This window comes from Pteropus vampyrus, unplaced genomic scaffold, assembly GCF_000151845.1.
Source record: "Pteropus vampyrus isolate Shadow unplaced genomic scaffold, Pvam_2.0 Scaffold32, whole genome shotgun sequence".
Taxonomy (NCBI): Eukaryota; Metazoa; Chordata; class Mammalia; order Chiroptera; family Pteropodidae; genus Pteropus; species Pteropus vampyrus.
The window spans coordinates 2718046-2740526 of record NW_011888813.1 but is presented as its reverse complement, the minus strand read 5'-3'; the positions used below and the strand labels follow the sequence as shown (position 1 = coordinate 2740526).

The following is a 22481-nucleotide window of genomic DNA, read 5'->3' as shown; positions in this document are numbered from 1 at the left end:
TGACATCACCTTTATATTTCACCCAATCTTCTTTCCTCAGGACCTCTGGTTTGGCACATTGTCCTCTTCCTAACCACTCGCATGTGCAAGTGCAGCATTTCACAAATCAGACTATGAGCAACTCAAACCCAGTTGGTGGCAGGAAAGAGTCAATGCACTAATTTTCTTGCAAGGAGTCAACTGCCAGAATCTGATTGATTTAGTTGTGCTCACTTTCCCCCAATATTTAGTCACATGAAGTCACCAAACTGATTCCTCTGGAATATGGTAGGAGTGAGAATAATAATGTGCAGAGTTACAAAACTCTAAAATGACAGCTCCAAGGCTTCCACCTAATTTTGTTTCCAATATGAAATCAGTATTCCCCCAGACACTTTATACAAATTAATCCAGGATGCAAACTATTGACACAATGAATTTATATAGTTACACGAGAATGACTGCTAGAAACATATGGCTCATGTCAAATGCAGGACTGGGTCAGGAATAAGCTGAAGTTTCTCTCAAGTTTTTGGCTTCAAAAGCAGCTTAAGGTGCAAGAAGTGTCTTATAAGGGTCTTCCTTATAAACTCTGGCCTTTAGCTCCCATGAAGACTTGAAGATTTCCTTTGTTTATATGAGCCGATTCAGTCACTACAATAATACATAAAGTGAAAATATAAATTGCTAGAAGACTGGATGTTTTTGCTTAATTGGGAAGAATTTCAGTGAGGTACATTTCTACAGATACTTGATGATTTAAGATTTAAATGAATACATCTCATTGTTGCTCAAACTTCCATATGGTCTAAAGACAAAGGTTTTTGAAGTATAAATAACACTTTTTCTTTTATCTATTGGTCAAACAAGCTGTGTCACATCTGAAGGAAGAACATTCTTCATACCCAGTTATGATGCAGGATAATTGTGTTGAAACTATCCCGTGTTGAAGTTCACTGCTTCTTTATCAGATATTATGACATGGAAAACCAGTGAAGGAAGGTCCATTGGGTGGCAAAATGCTTGCAGTTAGTTACTAGTGAATCAAAGGCTAGGGTCAACAACAACAAAAGACAATATTAAAATGTAAGTATATATTTAAATATGTATCTTTTTTTTTTTTTTTTTTTGCATTATCTCCCACTATTCTTTTACCTCACGAGAGGGTTCTCACTCTTGCTCTCAGTCATATCAACTCCCTATTTTTCATGTATCACTTCAGGAGGTAATAATTTTTTCTGTCTATTGGATGTAGCCCATTTTCTATTCACATAATTATGGTCAATGGTTATGAAGTGCGTGTATCCTGGGACCATCACCAGTGACTAGGGTGGGGCACTTTTAAGCCAAGAGCTAATAAGGCGGGGGTGATGCCAGGCTGCCAGTCAAGATTTTGCTGGCATGCCCACATATGTCTCTGTGCTGCTCTAACTTGTGATAAGTGCCCCTTGTCAGTGTGAGGAAAGATAAGTCATGATAACCCAGAAGCGAGTGTGTGTCATTGGCCTCTTTGACACTCTCCCTGCTGACAGCAACTGATCAAAGTCAGCCAAAGTGGGAGAAAGCAAACTCCCAATAAAAGAGAAGAACGGGGTGACTTACCCTTGGGTAATACTTTCTTTGCATTTTAAGTTAACTTATTTTTGTTTTAAGTTTTCCCTTGGTATTTGTGAAATAATTTTTTAAGTCATATTCTCTGAATATTTTCCCTCTTATTTCTTCCCTTTTTTTTTTTTTTGTCTTTCTGACTTCTTTCCTCCAAAGAAAATTCTTCAGGCCCTGAAGCTGTGTTAGAGAGGTTTTTTAAAAAAGGTTAAGTAATTCAAACTTATATTTGAGGGCTTAGAATTGGAAATAATAATAATTACTTTTCAAATCCCTGGGAATAGACCTGATATTTGCATTAGGAAGTCTGGAGTCCTTCTTTTAGTCAGTTACTAGCCCCGATTCTAGAGATAAATGTTCTTTGCATTGTTTTAGAATAATTATTACTAGGTCTTAGCTTACTTTGCTTCTTTCTGAAGGGAAGTATCATGCCTGCTGGCCCACAGTTGAGTATGATCCTACTTGACTTTTGCCCTACTAAAAACTGCCTTTTTTACACTGGACAAGTCTTTTTTTTTACAACGGACACGTCTTCTTTATGTTAATGTACCCAGGTCCAAGATGCCTCTTAAATATCATACAGGATTCCTTTCCCCAATCCCATTCTCATGTCAGAAGCTGAAAATATTCATAAAGGTAGATTCCGCCTTCCGACATGACCCTATTTGAATGTCATACAAATATATTTTGGTCTGACTTCCTATTGCCAAATAAACAGCACAGATTTCCTTTCTTCCATGAAATGAATCTTTATTCGTGCTTTTTTCTAATCAAGACAATATATCCCATCTTGAGAATAACTCTTATTGTTTATGGGATAATGTTATGACTTAGCTTGTTCAAACTTTGTTTTAGAAATATCAAATTTTTACTTTGAAGTAATAACCTAAATGATCAAATCAAATGTTAGTAGAAATATGACTTAGTCTTTTCTTCGAATGTCACATAATAAAGCAAGTGTGGCATTACTAGTGAAAATATGACTTCTTGGAGACACTTGCTTTCTTGGACAAGATTGAAAGAGGATAGCTCCTTTTTACTGTTCTGAAAAGAGATTTTACAAAAATATATGTAGGGTGTTTTTCTATTTAATCTAAATACCCCTAGGGGCAATGATTTAGAAAAATAAGTTCTACATTTTATTGGGCTTTTTTGCTATTGGAAAATTAGTGGAAAAGTAACACTGTCCACAGTAAAAGAGTCTATGGAAGTGTGCAACGTCAGTAATAAAGATGTGTTATTTAGCTGCTTGCGAGAATTTGCAGTTGGTCTTCTTTAAGCTTCGGCCACTCCTTAGTAAGTATGAAGTATTCCCCAGTTTCTTATAAAGAAGTTTATCATCCGGTTATAACAGAGAGTTCTGACTTGAAAGAGTAAATCACCCTTCTTCACTTCTTGTTCTCAGGGAGTAAGTAAACTACTAGATCATTATGCCAAACCTCAAAGCCTTTAATTTTACTACTACTTAAAAAATCTCATTATCACCTATTTGTTTTCTCCTCAATGTCTTTTTCTCAAAGAGCAAATTTCTGAAATGCTGACAACGTCCAGTGGAATAAGAGAATATTAAGGCAAAAAACGGTTTAAAGAGAATTGGGTCCAATTTCTCTCTCCTATAGATAAGAAAGCTGAGTCTCTTAGAGTTTAATTGGCTTCCTTGGGCAGTTACAATTGGGAAACCTGTGATACAAAGCCAAACCTTAGAAGGTGCAAAGTGTTTGAACAATGCTTTTGTGGTTATTAAAAGCACTTTTAAGGCATCTTCCAATAGTGAGTGTGAAAAGTTCATTTCATTTTCAACTTGACCATTCTATCTCTGGTTCTCTCTGGATTTCTAACACAGTGTTGGACATTTCCTAAATGCAGCTGGGCATTTGTTTAGAGATACAGCAACTGTGTGCAGTTCATTCTTTTGTGTGTGTGTGTGTGTGTGTGTGTGTCCTTTAGGAATTCAAGGAAGAACAGGGAACAAGAGTCATGTAGAAATTACTCTAGAGGCCTAAAATTAAGAGAATTTGCTAAACTTGCTCCATGAAGGTAATACTATCCTGTTCCATAAAGGACTACCTTTCCAGGAAAAAAAAATAACATACTTACCAAATTCCTTCAATGTCAATCAGTTCCTAATACACTCTTCTTGAAGGAGAATGTATATTTAATGGAGGGAAAAAGTATATTTCTTATTGTCCAAAGACTTGAAGTAGCTTTGTGAGCTGACAACAGCAAAAAACTAATATGGCTGAAAGGTTGTGTCCAAGGTCACAGCACAGGTCAGTATCAGACCCGGATAGGAACACAGTTCAGTGTTCTTCCTACTACATCATGCAGCTCCTCTTTGAAACTAAATGGATGACAGCAAATGCTTTGCAGACTTTTAAAATTAATGATACAAAAATACACATATGCTTGAGATTAAAATGGGAGGAGAAAAAGAGCAGAGCTAATTCAAACTGCAGGGAGAATTAGTGATAAATCAGACAGACAGTATCACCATTAATTTGACCTGTCCTTCTCAGAAAAGTCAGGAAGTCCACCAATGACCAGGTATAGCTACTGCCTCTGCTTGGGCCTTTCAGCAAGATGGGCCCACCAACATACCAAGGTGGTCTTTTTTCACCCACGTTGCTCTGACTTCGATGCACAAAGATCAGACATATTGCAGCTCTCGTATGTCCTCATTTCGCATCTCTCGTATGTCCTCATTTTGCAACTGCCTTTGTTTTGGTTTTCATCTAATATGCTGCTAATTTGAGAGTAATAAATAGCTCCTGAAGAAAGCTAATTTGCTCCCAGTTGCAGTTCATCATCCCGCTTGCAGAGGTGTGTCCAACCCAAATACCTTGCTGAAATGGAGGGCTTGAGCTCCTGTGAGACGGTGAGCACTAAGCCTATCTGGTTCTGATGGTGAAGCTGGACCGTGGAGTTCTGGGAATCACAACTGATACCACATCAGCTTTCAGTGGTGGATTTCACGTGAACGCGAGACATTTGCTGACCAACCACAAAACAGGATCCTTGGAAAACATCCTGTTCTATTTTTCTTCCCCAATAGCTACACGTTTGGGTTCTCAGTAGTAAAGCCAGTTTTTACTTCTGGCTTCATTTTCAGACTCCTAATGTGAGCAGACTTCATAACTGGGACAAAGAGTGACTCCAGCCCCAATTCCCTGGGCAAATTATTGTTACTTGGAGCACCTTGACCACGATGCTTTCTGAAATGACCAAGTCCATTAGGTTTAACAAAGCACCCCAGTACTCGTTGACATTTTCTGCTTTGGCATAGGCCAGAAAACAGCACATTATCTTGGACAGAATATTAAGATTTACTTCTCTGGTTCAACTCAGTAATGGTGTGACAAAGAAAGAAAATCTATATGAGAAGGGCACATTTTTCAAATATGTATTTAATGGTAAAAAGGCAAGTCAAATTTCATCTTCAAATACAAATGTCTAACCACTGTGCTATATACCTGAAACTAATATAGACTAATATTGAATGTCAGCTCTAATTGAAAAAAAGAAATTAAAAAATAATAAAGAACTGAAAAGAGTTTCATCTTCACATCTAATTCTGATTAATATTTACTTCTTTCAGATGTTTCATCTGGCCCCAGGAGGCGTCCTCTCTAAAAGTGAAATAATCACTTTTTTCAGAACAAGAAAAGGAAAACTTTCTTCATGAATGACTCAAAGGCAAGATGACTTAGTTCTCATTTACATGATGATAAAATCCAGAGTGGGAGAGGGAGAAGGAACATAGTCTGTTTGAGAATTAAATGTCAAAATCAGACATTTCTATATTTCTATCATAAGAAAATCACGATTTACTACAATTTTCCAAAATGTCATCACTAGTTCACACGACCTAGCTCTGGGTACCTCATGCCTAGCGTCTATTCTGCCTATTTTGTTTTCAGACTAAAACAGAGATATCGTTATTTTTTTCAGACTATTATAGTTACTCCGAGAGAATACCAAAATAAAGATAGAGCTAAGAGATTTTCAGGCAGAGAAGCCAGAGAGTAAATGAAAATTGCCTAATTTTTCAATTATAAGATTGGGGAATGACCTTTATGTAAAGATAACTATACAAATAGGGACTTCCAGCTTAAATGTGGGAATCAGGATTTGCGTAGAACAGAAGATAAGATAGTCTTTATTTGCTTTGTAAAAAAGTTCATAATAGGGTTCATTCAAATAGCAAGTTCCTCCACATCCTTAAGCAATGACTTGATTTCCAAGGATTCGATTCCCGCCCTCTGCTTCAGAAACCTGCCCGGCATATGAAGCAAGCTGCCCAGAGCCACATAGGTACATGTGAGAGACACGGTTAAGTGCAGTTGCGGTTGTCTCTCTAAGATCGTACAAAAAAATTGCTGGAAAACAATAGAAATGGTGGAAAGGTTTTTTAAAACTTAAAAATGAGTGGTAGAGAAAGACGGTAAACTATTTCCGTCAAAAGAAAAATAAAGCCTCAGTATTTTTTGTTCATAAAAATGCTAACAAGGTCTTTTCAGACCAAGACAGAAATAAAATATTTTTATCATTGAAAGTAAGGGGCTTGCACTGTGGAAAAATCTAGCTTATGTTCTAAAGAAAGTAATAGTAATTATATATATATATAGTTTGCGTGTGTGTGTGTGTGTGTGTGTGTGTGTGTGTGTGTAATATAAGAATGGCAGGCAGTTTGGCGGTCTTAGGGAGCTGAATAAGAACTTCAAAGGTAAGAAGTTAGGGGGTTCTATTCAGAGGGATAACATCAATCTCATAATGAGAACAGTATATTTTCATGCTTTTCTCCAGGAGGGAGAAATTTGATGTCCTATCTAAGGTCCTTCCTGGTCGTCCTGACATGTTACTTAAAAAAAAATTATCAAAAGTTGTAAATAATATCAATGACAAAGTCAAATATGGCTAATGAAGAACAGTCCTTGTGTCTCCACACAAGTACTTAAGGACCCTGACTTTGCAGAATGAGAGATGGATGATTCAATCAATAAGATAAAATGACATGAAATTCTATAACCTGCCCTGTTGAGGGGGTGAGAGAATGGGGTAGGGGTGGCTGCTTCTTAGTGAATAGAAAAATCAGGACCACTGGGTTTTACTCCTGGGTCTCATGTTGATTTAGTTTTTGTGACCTTCATTAAACAGATTTGGTTACGGGTCAATTTGCAAGGTACCCCAGAGGGTGAATAGAGAATCGTAAAGATAAGTTCCTGAAAGTCTAAACTCAAACAGAACAAGGGCAAAGAGAAATTCAGCAATGGAGAGTGCTACATCCATAGCTAAGTCTATTGATGATAGTGCAAATACACAGACATAGTCAAGTTCACCACTTATTTTAAAAATGCTAGATGATAACAGTTTAATGTGTCAGATAAAGGAAATTGGAAATGATTTACCTTGTTACTCTTCCCAGACTCACCCTGAATGTGTCCAGTACATGCTTGCTCTATCTGAATACTAATGCCCCCTCCCAACCCTGAGTACTAATCAGAAGAGGGGATATAGAGCTTGTCCTAATGTAAATCTTCTATGTTGCTGCCAACTCACCCTCAACTACCAGGTGCTGGTCAATTATAAGGACTGGGAATTCCATAGCCTGTTAAGGACAATCACGCAGATATGTGTAAACTGAAAAGCATGACATAAGAGTCATCAAAATTATCAGAAAGTGAGTGATTTTTGACAATCCACAAGTCATGAGCTAGCATTCTGGGCTCTCAAACAACCTCTTTCCTCCACAGTTATTCAATTATTTTGGTAATTTATTATCAATCTGCTATACGCCATGGATCGCTTTCAGTTCTAGGATAAACACAATATAACCTTACAGAATGTATGAACTGATAGGAAATATATTCAGATATAAAAGCAAGAAATCAGTTTGGTGCGTTAAGCGCTTTGAATGGGAAATCAAGATACTCAAAGAACACAGGGGGTACCCCTAACCTCAATGTCATGAAGGGCAAGAAGGGCTTCCCAGGTTGGTGACATCTAATCTGAGGCCTCAGACAAATGGATGAAAGGTGAAGCGATTGGTGATGGCATACAAGGTCGTTTCAGTTAGCGGAACTGAAGCAGAGGTCAGTAAGGTGGATAACCACAGTTGATTTTTAAATTGTCTTCCTGTTTGACAAATAATCTAGCACTGACACTATTAAGAGGCACCATCTAGATGCACGTATGGGTTTGCTTGGTTCTGAAGGGTACCAGAATATGCAGCCCCAAAATATACTCCTTTGGCATATGGATTATTTGGAGCAAAAGGCCACTGAGAACTCAACAACCCTTACCAGTGAAGGCACTGACTTAAATCTGCATCACAAACCTTACTAAACACCCCTTATATACTACATCTTTCCTGGTAATCTTTCCATAACTTGTCTCCCTGCCTGGAACCCCAAATCCCATTTCCTTTATTTAGGTTAAGATGATATATAAGCCTGAGTTCTAATCACCCCTTTGGGTCACTTGTCACCAGGTGCTCCCATGTGTACACGTACAGTGCACATGTTAATAAACTTCTTTTTTTTTTCTTTTTTTTCTCTCTTATTAATTTGTCTCTTGCCAGTCTAATTAACAGGGGCCAAGCTGGAGAACATAACATGGGTAGAGGAAAGATTTTTTTCCCTCCCCTACAGTCCTCATGCATAGATGCAAAGTCAGACAGCCCCGTGACCAGGGACGAATGTGGACACACACTCTTTCCATGTTCATCCTCTGTGCTGCAGCACAGCAGCCGTCAGGTACCTGACAGTCTCTCCTAACGATGCCAGAGACGGTTAACTTCTCACGGCTCATAGCAGGCAGGATTCTGACACGGGCTGGATGAGAACTTTCAAGTACACTTCAAACGGCTCAATTAGATCAAGAGAAAAGCCTCCTGAAGTAGTTCAATAGATTTACTGTACAACGTTTTCCTTCTCTTCACAATATGAAAAAAATATATATATATCATCGGCTTCTTCCCGACCTGGAGTTGAAAGGTTGCCCCAGTCTTTTGCGGTGCCTCCCTTCCAATCGAGCCTGCTTTTCTTGTTAATCTGCTGCAATCACGATGTCTGCAAACACTTCAGTCCCTAGCATATTCATGGGGGAGAACAGCCTTCTTCCCTCTCGGTTGGCTCCAGTGTATTCGCTGTGTCTTTATACATTTGACAACAGCTCTAGGACAAGAAAGGGGGGCGAAAGGGCAAGAGCGCCAGCTCTGGCGGTTGAGATCACGGCAGAGAGAACAACAAGGATATAAAAAGATGAGTAAACCTGCCAGCGCCCTCTTCTTTATCGAGCTCTGGCGTGGTTATTAGGTGCATGTGGGGAAGACAGAAGCAATATATGGCTTCTAATACGTCGTCTATAATTCTGCACGGTGTGGGAGGCAAACGACTCCATGTGGTTGTCAGAAGTGGGTAATAAATACTCTGTATTTTATTGGGAGGAAATGACCAAAAGGATGGAGAGTGAATATCTCCTTATTCTTCCATTTTCAACCTTTATGGTCCACACTTATGCCCTTTCCAATTCACATCTTTTGCTTAACGTTTTGGATAAAATTACCTATGTTTATTAATAAAACAGCCATCGCAACCCTCACTAAAAGCCTATTGTGTGCCCTATCCTAGCCCTTTCCATTTATAACCTCATTTAGAGTTCACGACAGTCCTACAAGGCAGATGCTATTAGTCCCATTTCATCGATGAGAAAACTGAGTTTCAATAACCCACTGAAAGCCACAGCGAGGGTATGGCATGGACCATCTAAGTTTGACTCCAGGGACCAAGATTTATCCACGGTATACTAATTGATTATATACATCTGGGATTCCATCCAGGACTCAACATTAAATATATAGTTACTTTTGTGAGAGCCCTTTAACTTTGTTTTTGTTTTTAACAAATCTGTTCTTACAACCTGAAGTCAGAAGCAATATAATGTTAGCCTTGTAGGCTGGATTTTGATACATCAATTGGTTTAGTTATACAAATTCCTAAATTTACTATCTGATTTCAGTAGCTCAGTCCTTATGTATTGCTGAACTAAAGACACAACTAAACTGAACCTGTGACATTCTACCACAGAAGAGTTTGGAATGGGAAACAGTGCAGGAAATGAACCACACTGGTGGAGTCTGCGGTTCTCCTACTGCATGATTTTCCTGAGAAGTTGTGAAATGGCTCTCCTTGCCTCTTCCAATCAATCCACTTTTTCCCAACGGCCATCATAATTTTTAGAAATAAAAATTTTTATCATGTCACCATCTGGCTTAAAAGTCTTCAATGGCCCCTCAGGGCACTGAAAATAAAATCCTAGTGGCAAAGGTCTCAGGAAAACAATGTCCCAGTTCTTTTACATCACGGTTTCTGTAAACTACCTGCCCTTTGAGCAGTTATATATGCAGCTTTTTGGACTCAAGTTGGCTTATAGAAAGCTTTGAAGTCTCATTTCTCCCCTGGCTAACTTTTGGCACAAACTGCTGAGAGTCAAATGACCCATTTTGTACCTGAGGGATGATAGGAGGGCAGCACTGTGGCAGGGAGCTTTTGTTTCAGCCCCCCTAAAGGTAGGCTGGCAGAGAATGTCTGTTTCAACAAACTTTTATCTTCTCTAAAGGAACACAGTCATTTTAGATGTTCTTAAAGAAGTAACAAAACAAACAAATGACCCAAAAGTAAAGGATTAAGAGGATGGGGAAGAAACGCTGTTTAGTACATGGAAAATCAAATGGAGGACAAATTCCTGCTGTCTTTTGTTCCTTCTAAGGACAGGAACAAAAGAAAACATGTTTTACCCTGGGCATAAGATACGGAAAGCAAAGGACATTGGCTGGATGATTCCAGATTCCTGAACTTACTATTAGCGTGAGGGAAGAGTGGATATGTTGAGATCGGACCTAGTTCCAATTCCAGCTCCACTCTGACTTAACCTCAGCTTCTCCGGGTATGCAGTGAGGATGACAAGAGCAGACCCTCAGTACTCGTGTAATGATTAAATGAAAGAGACATGCCAAAAGTCTTTCATAGTCAGGAATAACATGGCAGAAGCTCCATAAGAGCTAGGCCCCCTAATTCCATGTTTTCCAAATTTGCTTGATCATGACATTGAACTGGGGTATTTGTCAAAAAGTAGAATTCCAGACATCTTCCTTAGAGATCCTGAATCAGCATGCCTGTGGGGGGCCCAGAAATCTGCAAGTTCACTGAGTCTCTAGTGGGTATTATGCTCTAGCAAGTTTAGAGAACAGTGTCCTGGCTCATTAGACCAAACCCCATAGATTTAGATCTAACTGGGTCAAACTGGAAAAGACTGGAAAAGCCTACTGCTCTGGGTTGAATTTTGTCCACATTATAAATAATATATTGAACACTTAACCCCTAGTACCTCGGAACGTAAACTTGCTTGGAAATTGAGAAGTCAGAGATATAATTAGTTAAGTTAGATGAAGTCATACTGGAATAGTGTGGGGCCCTAATCCAGTAGGAATGGTGCCCTTATAAGAAGACAGCCATGTGAAGACACGGATGGTCAGGGAGAGTCCCATGTGCAGAGGAAGTCAGAGATTGGAGTTATGCAGCTGCCAGTCAAGTGCTATTGACTGAAAAATCCCCAATGCATGGTATTTTGAGGCGGGGTCTTTGGGAAGTAATTAGGTCAAGAGGGAAAAGCCCTCATTAACAGGATTAGTGCCCTTATAAAAGAGACTCCAGAGAGATTTCTGCCTCCTTTGCCATGTGAGAACATAGAGAAAAGAAGGCCATTTTAAATTGAGCAGTGAGCTCTCACCAGACACCTATCTGTGGGTGACTTGACATCAGACTTCCCAGCCTCCAGAGCTGTAAGAAATAAGTTTCTATTGTTTACGAGCCACACAGTCTATACTACTTTGTTACAGCAATCCAAACAGACTAAGACACCAAAGAACCCTGAGATTGCTGGCAAACTACCAGAAGCTAGGAAGAGGCAAAGAAGAATCCCTTTATAGGTTTCAGAGAGAGCATGGCTCTGCTGATAATCTTGATTTTGGACTTATATCCCTCAGAACAATGCAAGTCATTCAGTTTGTGTTACCTTGTTACACCAGCCCTAGGAAATCATTACGCCTACTAAAGATCTCTTCCAACCCCAATTTAGGACCAAATTACAGCAGACCAATCATGGCCCCACGGATTGAGAATGAGACAAGAATTCTCCCCATTTTCTACTGATTGAATAAATTTGTATTTGACTCTCCATTTTATTGGGGATACTTCAGTTATGGTACTCCTTTCCTTTTATTGGTTTAAGATAGAATATTTGGGTTAGTCCTGACCAATAAGATGTCAGAAGGAACTGGGGTTAGTGGTGCTGGAAAAGTTTTCCTTGCACCTAAGAAGATGATATGGAAAGAAGAGCTGATTCTTCTAGATGTTGCATTGATGGATCTGACATATTGAGGATGCCAGAATGAACTTGGTCAGAATGGCACCACTGAGTCACTGAATCAATAGCTGTAGAGCCCATTCTACATTTGGAGTTTTTTCTCCTTAATTTCTTCCCTAGTTCTACATCATTCAATTCCTTATTTTTGTCTTGGATTCGTGTTTTTAGCCCTGTACTTGTTTTTGAGAAGTAACTAAAAAGTTATGCCTTCCATTAGTGTAGTTTTCCTCCTCGAGTAGGTTTTATATTCAACTTTTGAATTAAAGTGATCCTGGCTAGTAAATTCATCTTTTGAACAATCCTAGTTGTGACACCCTGTCTTAGCAAGTTTTTCTAGTGGCTCTTGATATGCCTGACTTGGGTCCATTTGAGGATGTGTGGACTATTCCAGCTACTCTAGGACAATAGAAACAAGACCTCTTGGTCACCTCACCCCCATACCCCACCCACACAACTTTCTCCAAAATCAGTTATCCTTAATATAACCTGCTCTATTACTAGTTAGAACCAGGGGACTAGCTAGAACCAGGGAATTATTCAACTTATCTGAAAGTAAATGCAGAAATGAAATCCAAAAAGCTATCAGAAGTGCTGTGTTTCTGGGGGAAAAGTCTTCTTAAAACGTATAATGCGCTTAGGAATTCCATCATTAGGAATTTACCATCTTTCCTTCCTAGAAGCAAGACTTGATATTGGCAGCAGGAACAAAACTATTGAATTAGGAACTTTTTCTAATATAATATTTAGGTTTTGAAGCATTTACCTGTGTCTGTATTTGTGTGGTTCATATTACTTTACATGTCACCCTTAGCTTTGCACCATAGTCACAGAACAGGTTTCTAGTGAGATTGACACCACGGTGTTCATGGGGCGGGGTTAGGTTATATTCTTTGACTAAGAATCAGTTATGATTTTATTTAATTCTTTTACTCAGTAGTGATTTTTTAAATAAATGAAGTATTAAACACATTTAGGGGATGTTATAATGATTTCTGAGCTTGGAAAAGCTTTGAGAATGAGACAAAGCACCATGAACAAAGCCAGCTGGCGCACACTTCTCCATTATCACTGTCAGATATTTCATCCTAGAGATGAGTTAGTTTTTCTACATATTTAGCATTCACTGTAATGACATGCTAATATCTCATTATTTTTCCCCTTATCAATAAGACAAGGAATCATTTGGAATCACAAGTATGGTGCTCATTTCTTCTAGAGTAAGAAACGAGCAAGTGGATGGAGGGGCAAAGAAGAGGATAACACATCAAGGCTTTGACTGCTTTCCAGCTTCACTTATATTGTCTTCTCAAAAATGTAGTTTGGGCCACAAAGCTAGTAGAACTTCTAGGTTTGGGAGTAGTGATTATAATAAAAGTCTATGGTTTAAAGTAAAAAGTGTTACTAGAATCTTTCGACCCATATTTATAGAGGCCTTATTGAAGGCAGACATTTATGACAATATTTTTTCTCACAGACATATCTAACCTTTGTTCACTATACAAAGAAACTGGGTGATCAACAATAGCAGTCGCCGAATTCCCTGCTCATGTAGCATATAGGCATTTGGTTAAAAACAGGTGGAAGAAAAGGAATAATCTCATTCATCTCAATTTATTAATCTATCCAGTAGAAGCAGCGTAAAGAATAAAACTCCATGCAAAGGAATCATTAGGAAGCAACACTAGAGACAATATATTAAAATAATTTATCTATTTTAAATAGTCAGTGTTTCACTGATAGGCTATATTTAATTAGGAAATTTTTTCTCCCCACAAGAACTCTGGAGATTATATATATATATATGTTTACATAGGTTGACAATTTTTCTTAGTAATAGCCCACAGGTCTCAAATATAAATTCTAATTAAACCAGAGTCTGCTTCTACCTTGCTTCATTACTTAAAGCAAGAAACTTAGCATCATTTTCTTGAACATTATATACATGTAATTTAATGACCAGTCATTCAGGAAATGGGACAAAATTGGAAGAAAAAAAGATAATGTTTGTGTAGCATCACGGGGCATTAAAGTTGGAAGAGACTGTGGGGATGATTTAGAAAAGTGTTTCTCAAAGTGTGTCATATGCACCCTATTGGGATGACCTGGGGAGCTTTTTAAAAATGCATATCTCCAGAACCCATCCTTCACCTGGTGAAGTGTTGTGCAGTCGGGCCTTAAGTTAGTCTCTGTCACCGTCAAATTTGTGTTCATCTAAAGAATGGTGGTATCACAGTTACTTGAGAAGTTGTTCTGAAATACACATTCCCCTCTATTTCCTGAGTCCAAATAAAATTCTGAGTTGCCAGTGAAATTTTTAAAAGTTTTCCAGGCAATTTCACTTCTTGGGAACCACTGATCTTATCTAAAGCCTTCGTTTTACTGACCAAATAATGAAGTCCAGGAAGTTGAGACCCATCCAAAGTCACGTACCACATGATACTGGCAGAGCCAGGACTGTAACCTGGACGCTTTGACATGTGTTACTCTACAGACACCTGATGATATTTTTTTTAAACACCTTTTTATTATAGAAAATGTCAAACATATACAAAAGTAACTAAATTCATATGATGAACCTTCCTGTATCCATCACTTGGGTTCAACAACGATTATTCAAGGCTGATTTTGTTCTGTTTATATCCTGAACCACCTGCCTATCCCAGCCCCTGTTTGTTTTGAGGCAACACAAGAATCATAGCATTTCATCTATAAATATTTGCTTGATTATATCATTTCAAGGAAGAACCTACAAAATGTTGTTTAGCATCTTTGTGCTTCAGTTTCTGTCATCTAAAATAATAAAACCATCAAGTATCAAGCTTGTGAAAGCATTTATGTATTTGTGAGTTATGGTATACTTCTCTCTCTCTTATCCTAGAATTAATAAGTATTTACAAGCACACACGGGTTTGATTACCTGACCAACTCCATAATTGTTAAATTTCAGTGTAGAAGAAATTGTGGTAACATAGATTCTGAAATATTGAGTCACTATGGGCAATTTAAGGACAAATAAACTTAGAAATAAAAAAAAATCATATAGTGGACTAGGTATGGCCTTTCTTTGACAAATTAAAATGTAATTAGATCAAAGCAATAAGTCATGTATCAACCAATCACCTGGGAATTTGAAAAAAAACTGGCCTAACTTTTACTTTTATTTTATTTAAAAATATTTTGATTGACATAGTAATATAGGGAAAACCTCTATAATGAATCCTGTCAGATTGTACACAAAACACTTACTTACAGTAAACAGGAGGATAGAGGGAGGATAAGGGAGAGGAAGAAGATGAGAGTGAGACAGAGAGACTAACTTGTGCACATTTTACCCCATTCAGTACAAGGAGTAAATTATCATTATGGTGAATTATACAGCACATGAATCAAGGTAATCATAGGGCAATTGCCTCTCAATTCAATGAAAAAGAGCTACAATATCTTGCAAAACTTCAAAAGATTTAGACTGCTTTCTGTTATCACTACCTGATGGTTAAAATGTCCAGAAAAATTTGACTTTGGAGAGTAGTGTTAATGTAATCTCTTGTTCTAACAATGACAGGACTATAATTCTAAACCAAAAGAATCAATCATAGATTGCTCAATCTGTCACAATATATGGGAAAAGGATAAACAAAATGGAACAAAGTATAATGACCACAACAATACATTAAGAACCACTCTTTTAGATTTTAAGAAAAATAGTGGCTGACAAAGGTGTATGAGGATCTTAATATGAGATAAGCCTGTGAACTGGTATTTTCCATAAATATTAGTGCACCACTCTTATAATGGCTAGAAAACAAATCTATATGTATATTATATGTCTGTATGTGTATATATATTACACATTTGCCTATATACAAATATATATGTGTATATATGTATGTGCATATAGACATATATATATAGAAAGTTATAATTACAGGGGAAATGTCTGACATATTTCTTAAAATTCTGAGAGGAAATTAGAATAATACTGAATTATATGAAATAATGCCTTTCAAAATTGCTTTCAGAAGGCATGCAGTTGATTCTAAATTTTTTGTTTTTGCTGTTTCGAAGTTCTCATGGCTTTTAGCTTTAGTATGAAACCAAATGCTGTGTTTTAAAGGAACACATCAGTGACTCTCTACATTTAAGGAATGAAGCTGTCATCTATTTCACAATATAGTAAACTAAATCTCATATATGATGAATGATTTGTCTCAGGTGACAAAGCTAATTATTTGAAGAGCTGGGTATCTTTATTTCGCTAAGAGAATATATCAATTGAATCATCCAATAAGTATTAGTGGTATAATAATACACTGAGGCATATTTAAGAGTTTAGTAGAGTACATGCTCCCTGACCTTGAGAGGGTTATAATCTAATTTGGGAGATAAGATATTGAAACAAGAACTAATTTTTAAAATGGTATTAAATCATACAATATACATTTATAACATTTTGGAACTGAGATAACGCGAAAAAAGCATTAGTCAATATGGGTAAGGTGACATTTAAACTTGGTTTTAATAGATAAAGACATGCATTTTGGTCCCTAGGAATCTGCAATCTAGTGTTGGAGAAAGGGGAAGATATACATGGAAATCATAATCTATGTTAAAAAGCAGATGTTTATTGTATAACTAAAAGCAAAGTCTAGTATAAATACAGTCGTTAATAAGTATCATTAGCAGAAAACAGGAAGCAAAAGGTTTCATGGAAAATTTGGGCCTAGAGGGACAAAGAGTTACACCAAAGAAGGTGAGGTGACAAGGAAGACATCCCAGTGAAAATATGAGTAAATTCAAGGAGATGCAAAAAATGGAAGCGTGTTGGTTGAGACAAAGGGCAAGAGTTGAGTTGGTATATGCGGGGTAGAGATGACAGGAAGGACAGACTGAGACTGGCTTGTGGAGATTTGTGAATTCACACTTAGAAACTAAGACTTTTCCTCCAGGAGTCACCATAAGTTTCCTAGTAGACTGAAAAGTTGTGATGGTGTTTTGGAAAGATAACTCGGGGATTGGACCATTGAGCAACTAGAAGCACTGTGGTCAGTTTGGGGCCTACGATTATATTTCTGAAGAAAGATTAGAGCCCAAAGTAGGACCGTGGCAAAAGAAACAAATGAGAGAAGAAAAGAAATATTGGCACTGTCGGTCAACTGAGTATGAAGGGTGAGAGCAGAGTTAAAGATGAGTCCATGGTTTCAGGTGAGGAGCTGAAACTCAGTGAAGTGGGCAGTGACCCACTAACTCAGACAATGAAAAGGAAGAGAGGTGGTTTGGGAGGAGAAAACAATGAGACGGTTTTATCCAGTGAGTATGAGGGGACAGCCAGCATCTACTGGGCATATTAAGGAGGCAGGTGGGAATTAAAACGCAAGAGAGAAGACAGATTAAAAAAAAAGAAAGATGAGCAGGCATTCACTTCAATGATATGACAGCATGAAAAGAATGCATAAGTGAGAATACGCATGTGAGAGGCACATTAAATATAAAACAGGCTTTATTTGAGGATTAGTGGTAAACCATGTAAGTACATAAAGTGGAGCTGCCTCTATCAGAAGGCCCCTCCCGGTGGTCAGTGCTGCCCTCACGGCACACGCTGGCCACGCAGACAAAAAGGCCTGCTACCCCGCCTCTCCATTTGAGGGCATGGTTCTCAGTGACTCTCCCATACTCATACTCTGGATTTCATCCAATCATTTTCTTAACTTTCTCAGGTCCTCGACTTCACTCCTTTACCTTTGTCCTTCGTATTTTATGTATTCATATTATTAGCTCTCAGTGATGACTTTAAATTCTTCCATTCTGCCCATCACATAATAAACCTTTGAAATACCAATGGGTCTTTATTACAGCTCAACTTGTAGGCAGTGGTGCCTCCTGAGTTTTTAAATAAGAGCTAAAGATCACCAGAGTTCTTGGAAGGGGGTTCAGAAGACTGATTTTGAAACTGCAATTTTCATACTAAAATCTATTTTTATTTACAGTGTTGTTAGAGTAATAGAACTTTCTAAAAAACACGTTTACTCGCATTTTGGATACTTTGTCTTTTTTTGGTAGTTATTGCTGTTGCTGTCATTTAAGGTATCTGATGTATTAATTTCCTATAGTTGCTGTAACAAACTTACATGAACTGGGTGGCTTAACACAGAAGTTTATTCTCTCATAGTTCTGGAAGCCAGAGGTCTAAATCAATAAATATCACTGAGCTGAAATTAAGGCATCAGCAGGTTGCACTCTCTCTGGAGGCCCCAAGGGAGAACCTGTTCCTTGGCTGTTCCAGCTTTTGCTGGCTGCCAGCATTCCTCGGTTTGTAGCTGCTCCACCCCAATCTCTGCCTCCATCTTCACATCACTTTCTCCGCTGTACATGTAGAGCGTCTCCCCCTACTTCTCGCTTAAAGGTGTAATTGTGATGGTGTTTTTAGGGCCTACTCAGACTATCCAGGATTATTTCTTCATCTCACTATCCATAACTTAATCACACTTGCAAAGACCCTTTTTCCATATAAGGTAAAATATACATGTTCCTGTATTTGCACCTGGTATCTCTGGGTGCGGGGGGGCGGACATTTTCCAGCCTAGTACATACAGGTCATTAGAGTTGCAAGAATGCACAAGCTCCTTGTGCATTCTTGCAACTCTAATACAAAGTTTAAAAAAATACTTGACCAAGCCAGGAAAATCAAGAAATATTTTAAACTATTTAAAAATATGTATCCTGATAACTCATCTCAGTTACGTCTGAGATGAGTACTCACCCTCCTCAACACTCATGGAAATTGTATTGGTGGTATATTTATTCAGAAGATATAATAAAATAGATTTTATTGTTATAATATATTATATTCTTAAAATTAATTTCACTTTTTTCTTTTAAATGTTTAAATGTGGCTACTAGGAAATATAAGATAGTACAAAGCTAGACAGTTGGCCAGATAAAAAGGAGTATTAATAAAGGTCTCAGATAATTGGAAAAAGGTGGGACCCCAGTAACTGGAATCCTGGTCCAATAAGGGAAGCACAGGTGTTCCCTTCAAGAAAAGTACATGGCTGGAGTACTGAGTTCCAGAACTGCAAGAAGAACAGCAGCAAGATTGAGCCAAAGCTCGTCCCCTGCCCCAGAAGAAGATGGGCTCAAGCCAAGGTTAGGGCTGAATCTACTGGTGAAAGTGATCACCAAAAAGGTTATAAGGTAGCAGGATGGGGAACCGAGCAGGGCATCCTAGTGGAAACTAGCAATAACTTAAGAGTAATAGAAAGACTTCCCCCTCGAACCGTATTAGATCAGAGAATGGAATGCTCCTTTAGCACTGCTGAAGTCCTCCAGGATCCTTATGTGAGAAGTGCTCCGCCACTTTATAAACTTATTCTTTCCAGTCACCCTATTCCTCTGAAGACAACGGCTACATGCAAAGTTTGGAGTATGAAAGTTAACTTGCTTTTGAGTTTTGCGTACACAAAATACCTCTGGGCAATAAGGAAAACCCATTCCCTCCCGCCCCTGGTTCCATAATTCACATGATAGCTGAATGTATTCTCTCAAAATTTTCCTTTCTACCAACAATGAGTTTAAGCCAATAACAAATCCAGGAAGTATAAGTCTTTAAAGTCTGATTTTTCAAGGCATGTTCCTCTTCAACTGGGACTTTCTTCCATAATGTTATCGATATAGTTAGCTCTTCCTGTTGCTATGGACAAAATATTCTTGTGTAATTATTGACAATCAATGTATTCACATTGTAAAATAATATACATAATGACCAGCTTTACTTCTTTTTCCAAAGTGGTAATAGATTTGACTTTTGCCTTTAAACCACAAGGTCTTGGACCTGAACCCCTAGAGATATGGAAAATACTGTATAACAGAGTGGAAGAGAAATGGGGTGATGTTGGTCAAAGAATACAAACTTAGTTATAAGATAAATTACATTCTGGGTAATCTAATGTACAGCATGGTAATTATAATTAATAATACTATATTATATACTTGAAAGTTGCTAAAAGAGTAGGTATTAAATATTCTCACCACCAGAAAAAGAAGTGTTAATTATGTGACATGATGGAGGTGTTAGCTGACCTAATCATTTTGCAACATGTAAGTGTATTAAATCAACATGTTGTATACTTTAAACTTACACAATGTGAAATGCCAATTACATCTTGTTATGGCTGAAAAATTTTTTTAAAAAAAATAATGTACTCTAGAAAGAATGCTGACATGAGAATCGGGAAATTGTGGGATTCCGGACTCATTTCTGCCACTAATTAGCTGGGTGATCTTAGAAATTATTTAAGTATCCTGGGCCTCAGTTCTTTCATTTTTTTTAATGTAGTTTAAATTTTGAAAAAAGTAAACATAAACTGTATATTTACCTTCACAGAGATACACCCAAAATAGAGATTGTGAGTGATTTTTGTTTCCTTATTTATGCTATTTCCTATAAATTTTTAAAAAGGCAATATAATTATAAGACCAATTAAAAAAATTGTATAGGTGAGATGATTTCTCATTTATCTTTCAGGGATAGGGTCCCAAGTCTCAAATATACAAAAGATAATGTATATCATGTGAAACTGCTCGGACATCTGCCATCTAATTATCAGCCAAGCTGTCTTGTCTCCCAGCTTGCTATGACATCTGGATTGTAAATGTCATGACATTTCAGTCATGTAACATTCCCATATTGATACACCCTACGTCCTACTTTGGTCCCTAAATTGAAAGCCAGCACTTTTAAACAGAATTTCAGAGTATACACTGAATTGGATCCCCTTTTACTAAGAGCAGAAAGGAGCAACTTTATAAATTATGAAGGGATATTGGAGTGGTGGTTGGGTGGGCAAGGAATAAAGAGGAGAAATAAATCTGCTTGGAAATGCCCAAGATTGGGGAAGATACAGACCATGAGTTGGTCAAAATAAAATTTTAACATCTCTAATGGAAGATATTTGGTAAAAGATTCGGTACCTTCAGCAGCTGCAAATCAGTGAATATCAAATAAGTGATTTAAAAAAAATGTTGTGGTGACAGGACTGTATTGCAGCTAGCTAGAATCACGTTTATATTTTTAATTAATTGTATCAGCATTGGGACCAGCTCCTGGTACATTCTCAGAGCAAGCAAAGCAATAGAATGTCCTTGGTTCCTGAAGTGACAGGAACATGTCTGTGCTTAGAATGACACTGAGAAATAAGGACACAAGTATGAAGATAAACTTATTCTCATTACTTTCTACCCTTCTTATATATTGCAATAAAAAATTAACATGTGATACAATTATATCTCTTCTTAGTTTTTTTCCTCCAACTATTATTCCACTAAAAATTATCATAGTCAACAAACAAACCAACAAACCACATTTCAGCTTCATATAATATATAGCTAGTGCACTGGTTGAGATGGAAATCTGTGAATTCAGCAGTTTCCTACAGCTTGAGAAACTGCCTGCCCTCATACCCCTGTGCATGTCGAGTGATAAAGAATTACGGCAATACTGCACAGACATGGACAAACTATTATATATGGTAAAGGTTTTAGCGGCACATTTTCTCTTTGCCTGAAGGAAAAAACGATACCCCTGATAACCAAAGAACATTATTAAAACCAGTTTCCCAAAGAGCTTAACGATAACCAAATTATTTCTCCTTAAGATAACCAAATTGTGACTCCAGTCGTGCATATTATATTTGACACAGTAAGGTTTTTGTGTTGCTGGCTGTTGAATGGCTGGTGGATTTTATTTGTTGTTATACGCTGCTTAGGATTAGTGAACACGCATTTAAAGCATATTTTTATTTTAAAATTAATTATGATGGCTCTTACGAATACTGAGTCTGTCATTTCTGTCTTCCCCTCTCCCCCGCATCTCTAGTTTCTGCTGCTGTTGTTTCTGGAAGTAACATCTGGATTTAATTATTCATCCACTGCAGATTTTGCAATTTGGTCACAGTAGTAAGTTCATGAGAAAGATTTAATTTTATCCAAAGGCAAGACCCTTATATATAATACTTATTTAACAGTTGATCCTGCTGATATTAATAATACCTAACTATGGGTTGGAATAGTTTCTTTTGAGCCCTAAAGAGTCATTGCTCTTTTTTTTTTTTTAAATCATTTTGTCCAACATATAAGTACAAGGGTTCAAATCCCATCTTTAAAGTGTATGAGCAATATGAACTGAGAGAAGCTTCTTAAGATTTTTTTTATTCCTCAGTTTTTTAATCCATAAAATAGAGACAGGAGAACTTTATTCATAGGGTTGCTGTGGGAACTAAATGAATTAATAAATGTAAAAATATATTAAATAGTCCCTGGCTCATAAATTCTTACTACATGTAGCTATTATTATGGTGTCATTATGAATGAAACTCACAAAAGACCCAGTTCTAAATCTAGGCAAGTTCTGTGTTCTATTACCTTAGATGATTTTAATTCCCACATGGTACCTTAATTTATCCTTTAATAAAATAGGTTAC

At 37.4% G+C, this 22481-nt stretch overlaps 1 protein-coding gene across 3 annotated transcripts in view; it reads right to left on the bottom strand.

Annotated features, from left to right (window-relative positions):
* NRXN3 (neurexin 3) overlaps positions 1 to 22481 on the bottom strand; it is a 1427156-nt gene that overhangs the window by 95465 nt on the left and 1309210 nt on the right. Inside the window, exon 20 of one of the 3 annotated variants that reach the window (XM_023528800.1) lies at positions 6504 to 6514. The exons of the other annotated variants lie outside the window; for them this stretch is intronic. Coding sequence (XP_023384568.1) covers positions 6504 to 6514 — 11 coding nt within the window. The remainder of the gene's footprint in view (positions 1 to 6503; positions 6515 to 22481) is intronic. 3 annotated transcript variants of the gene reach the window in all.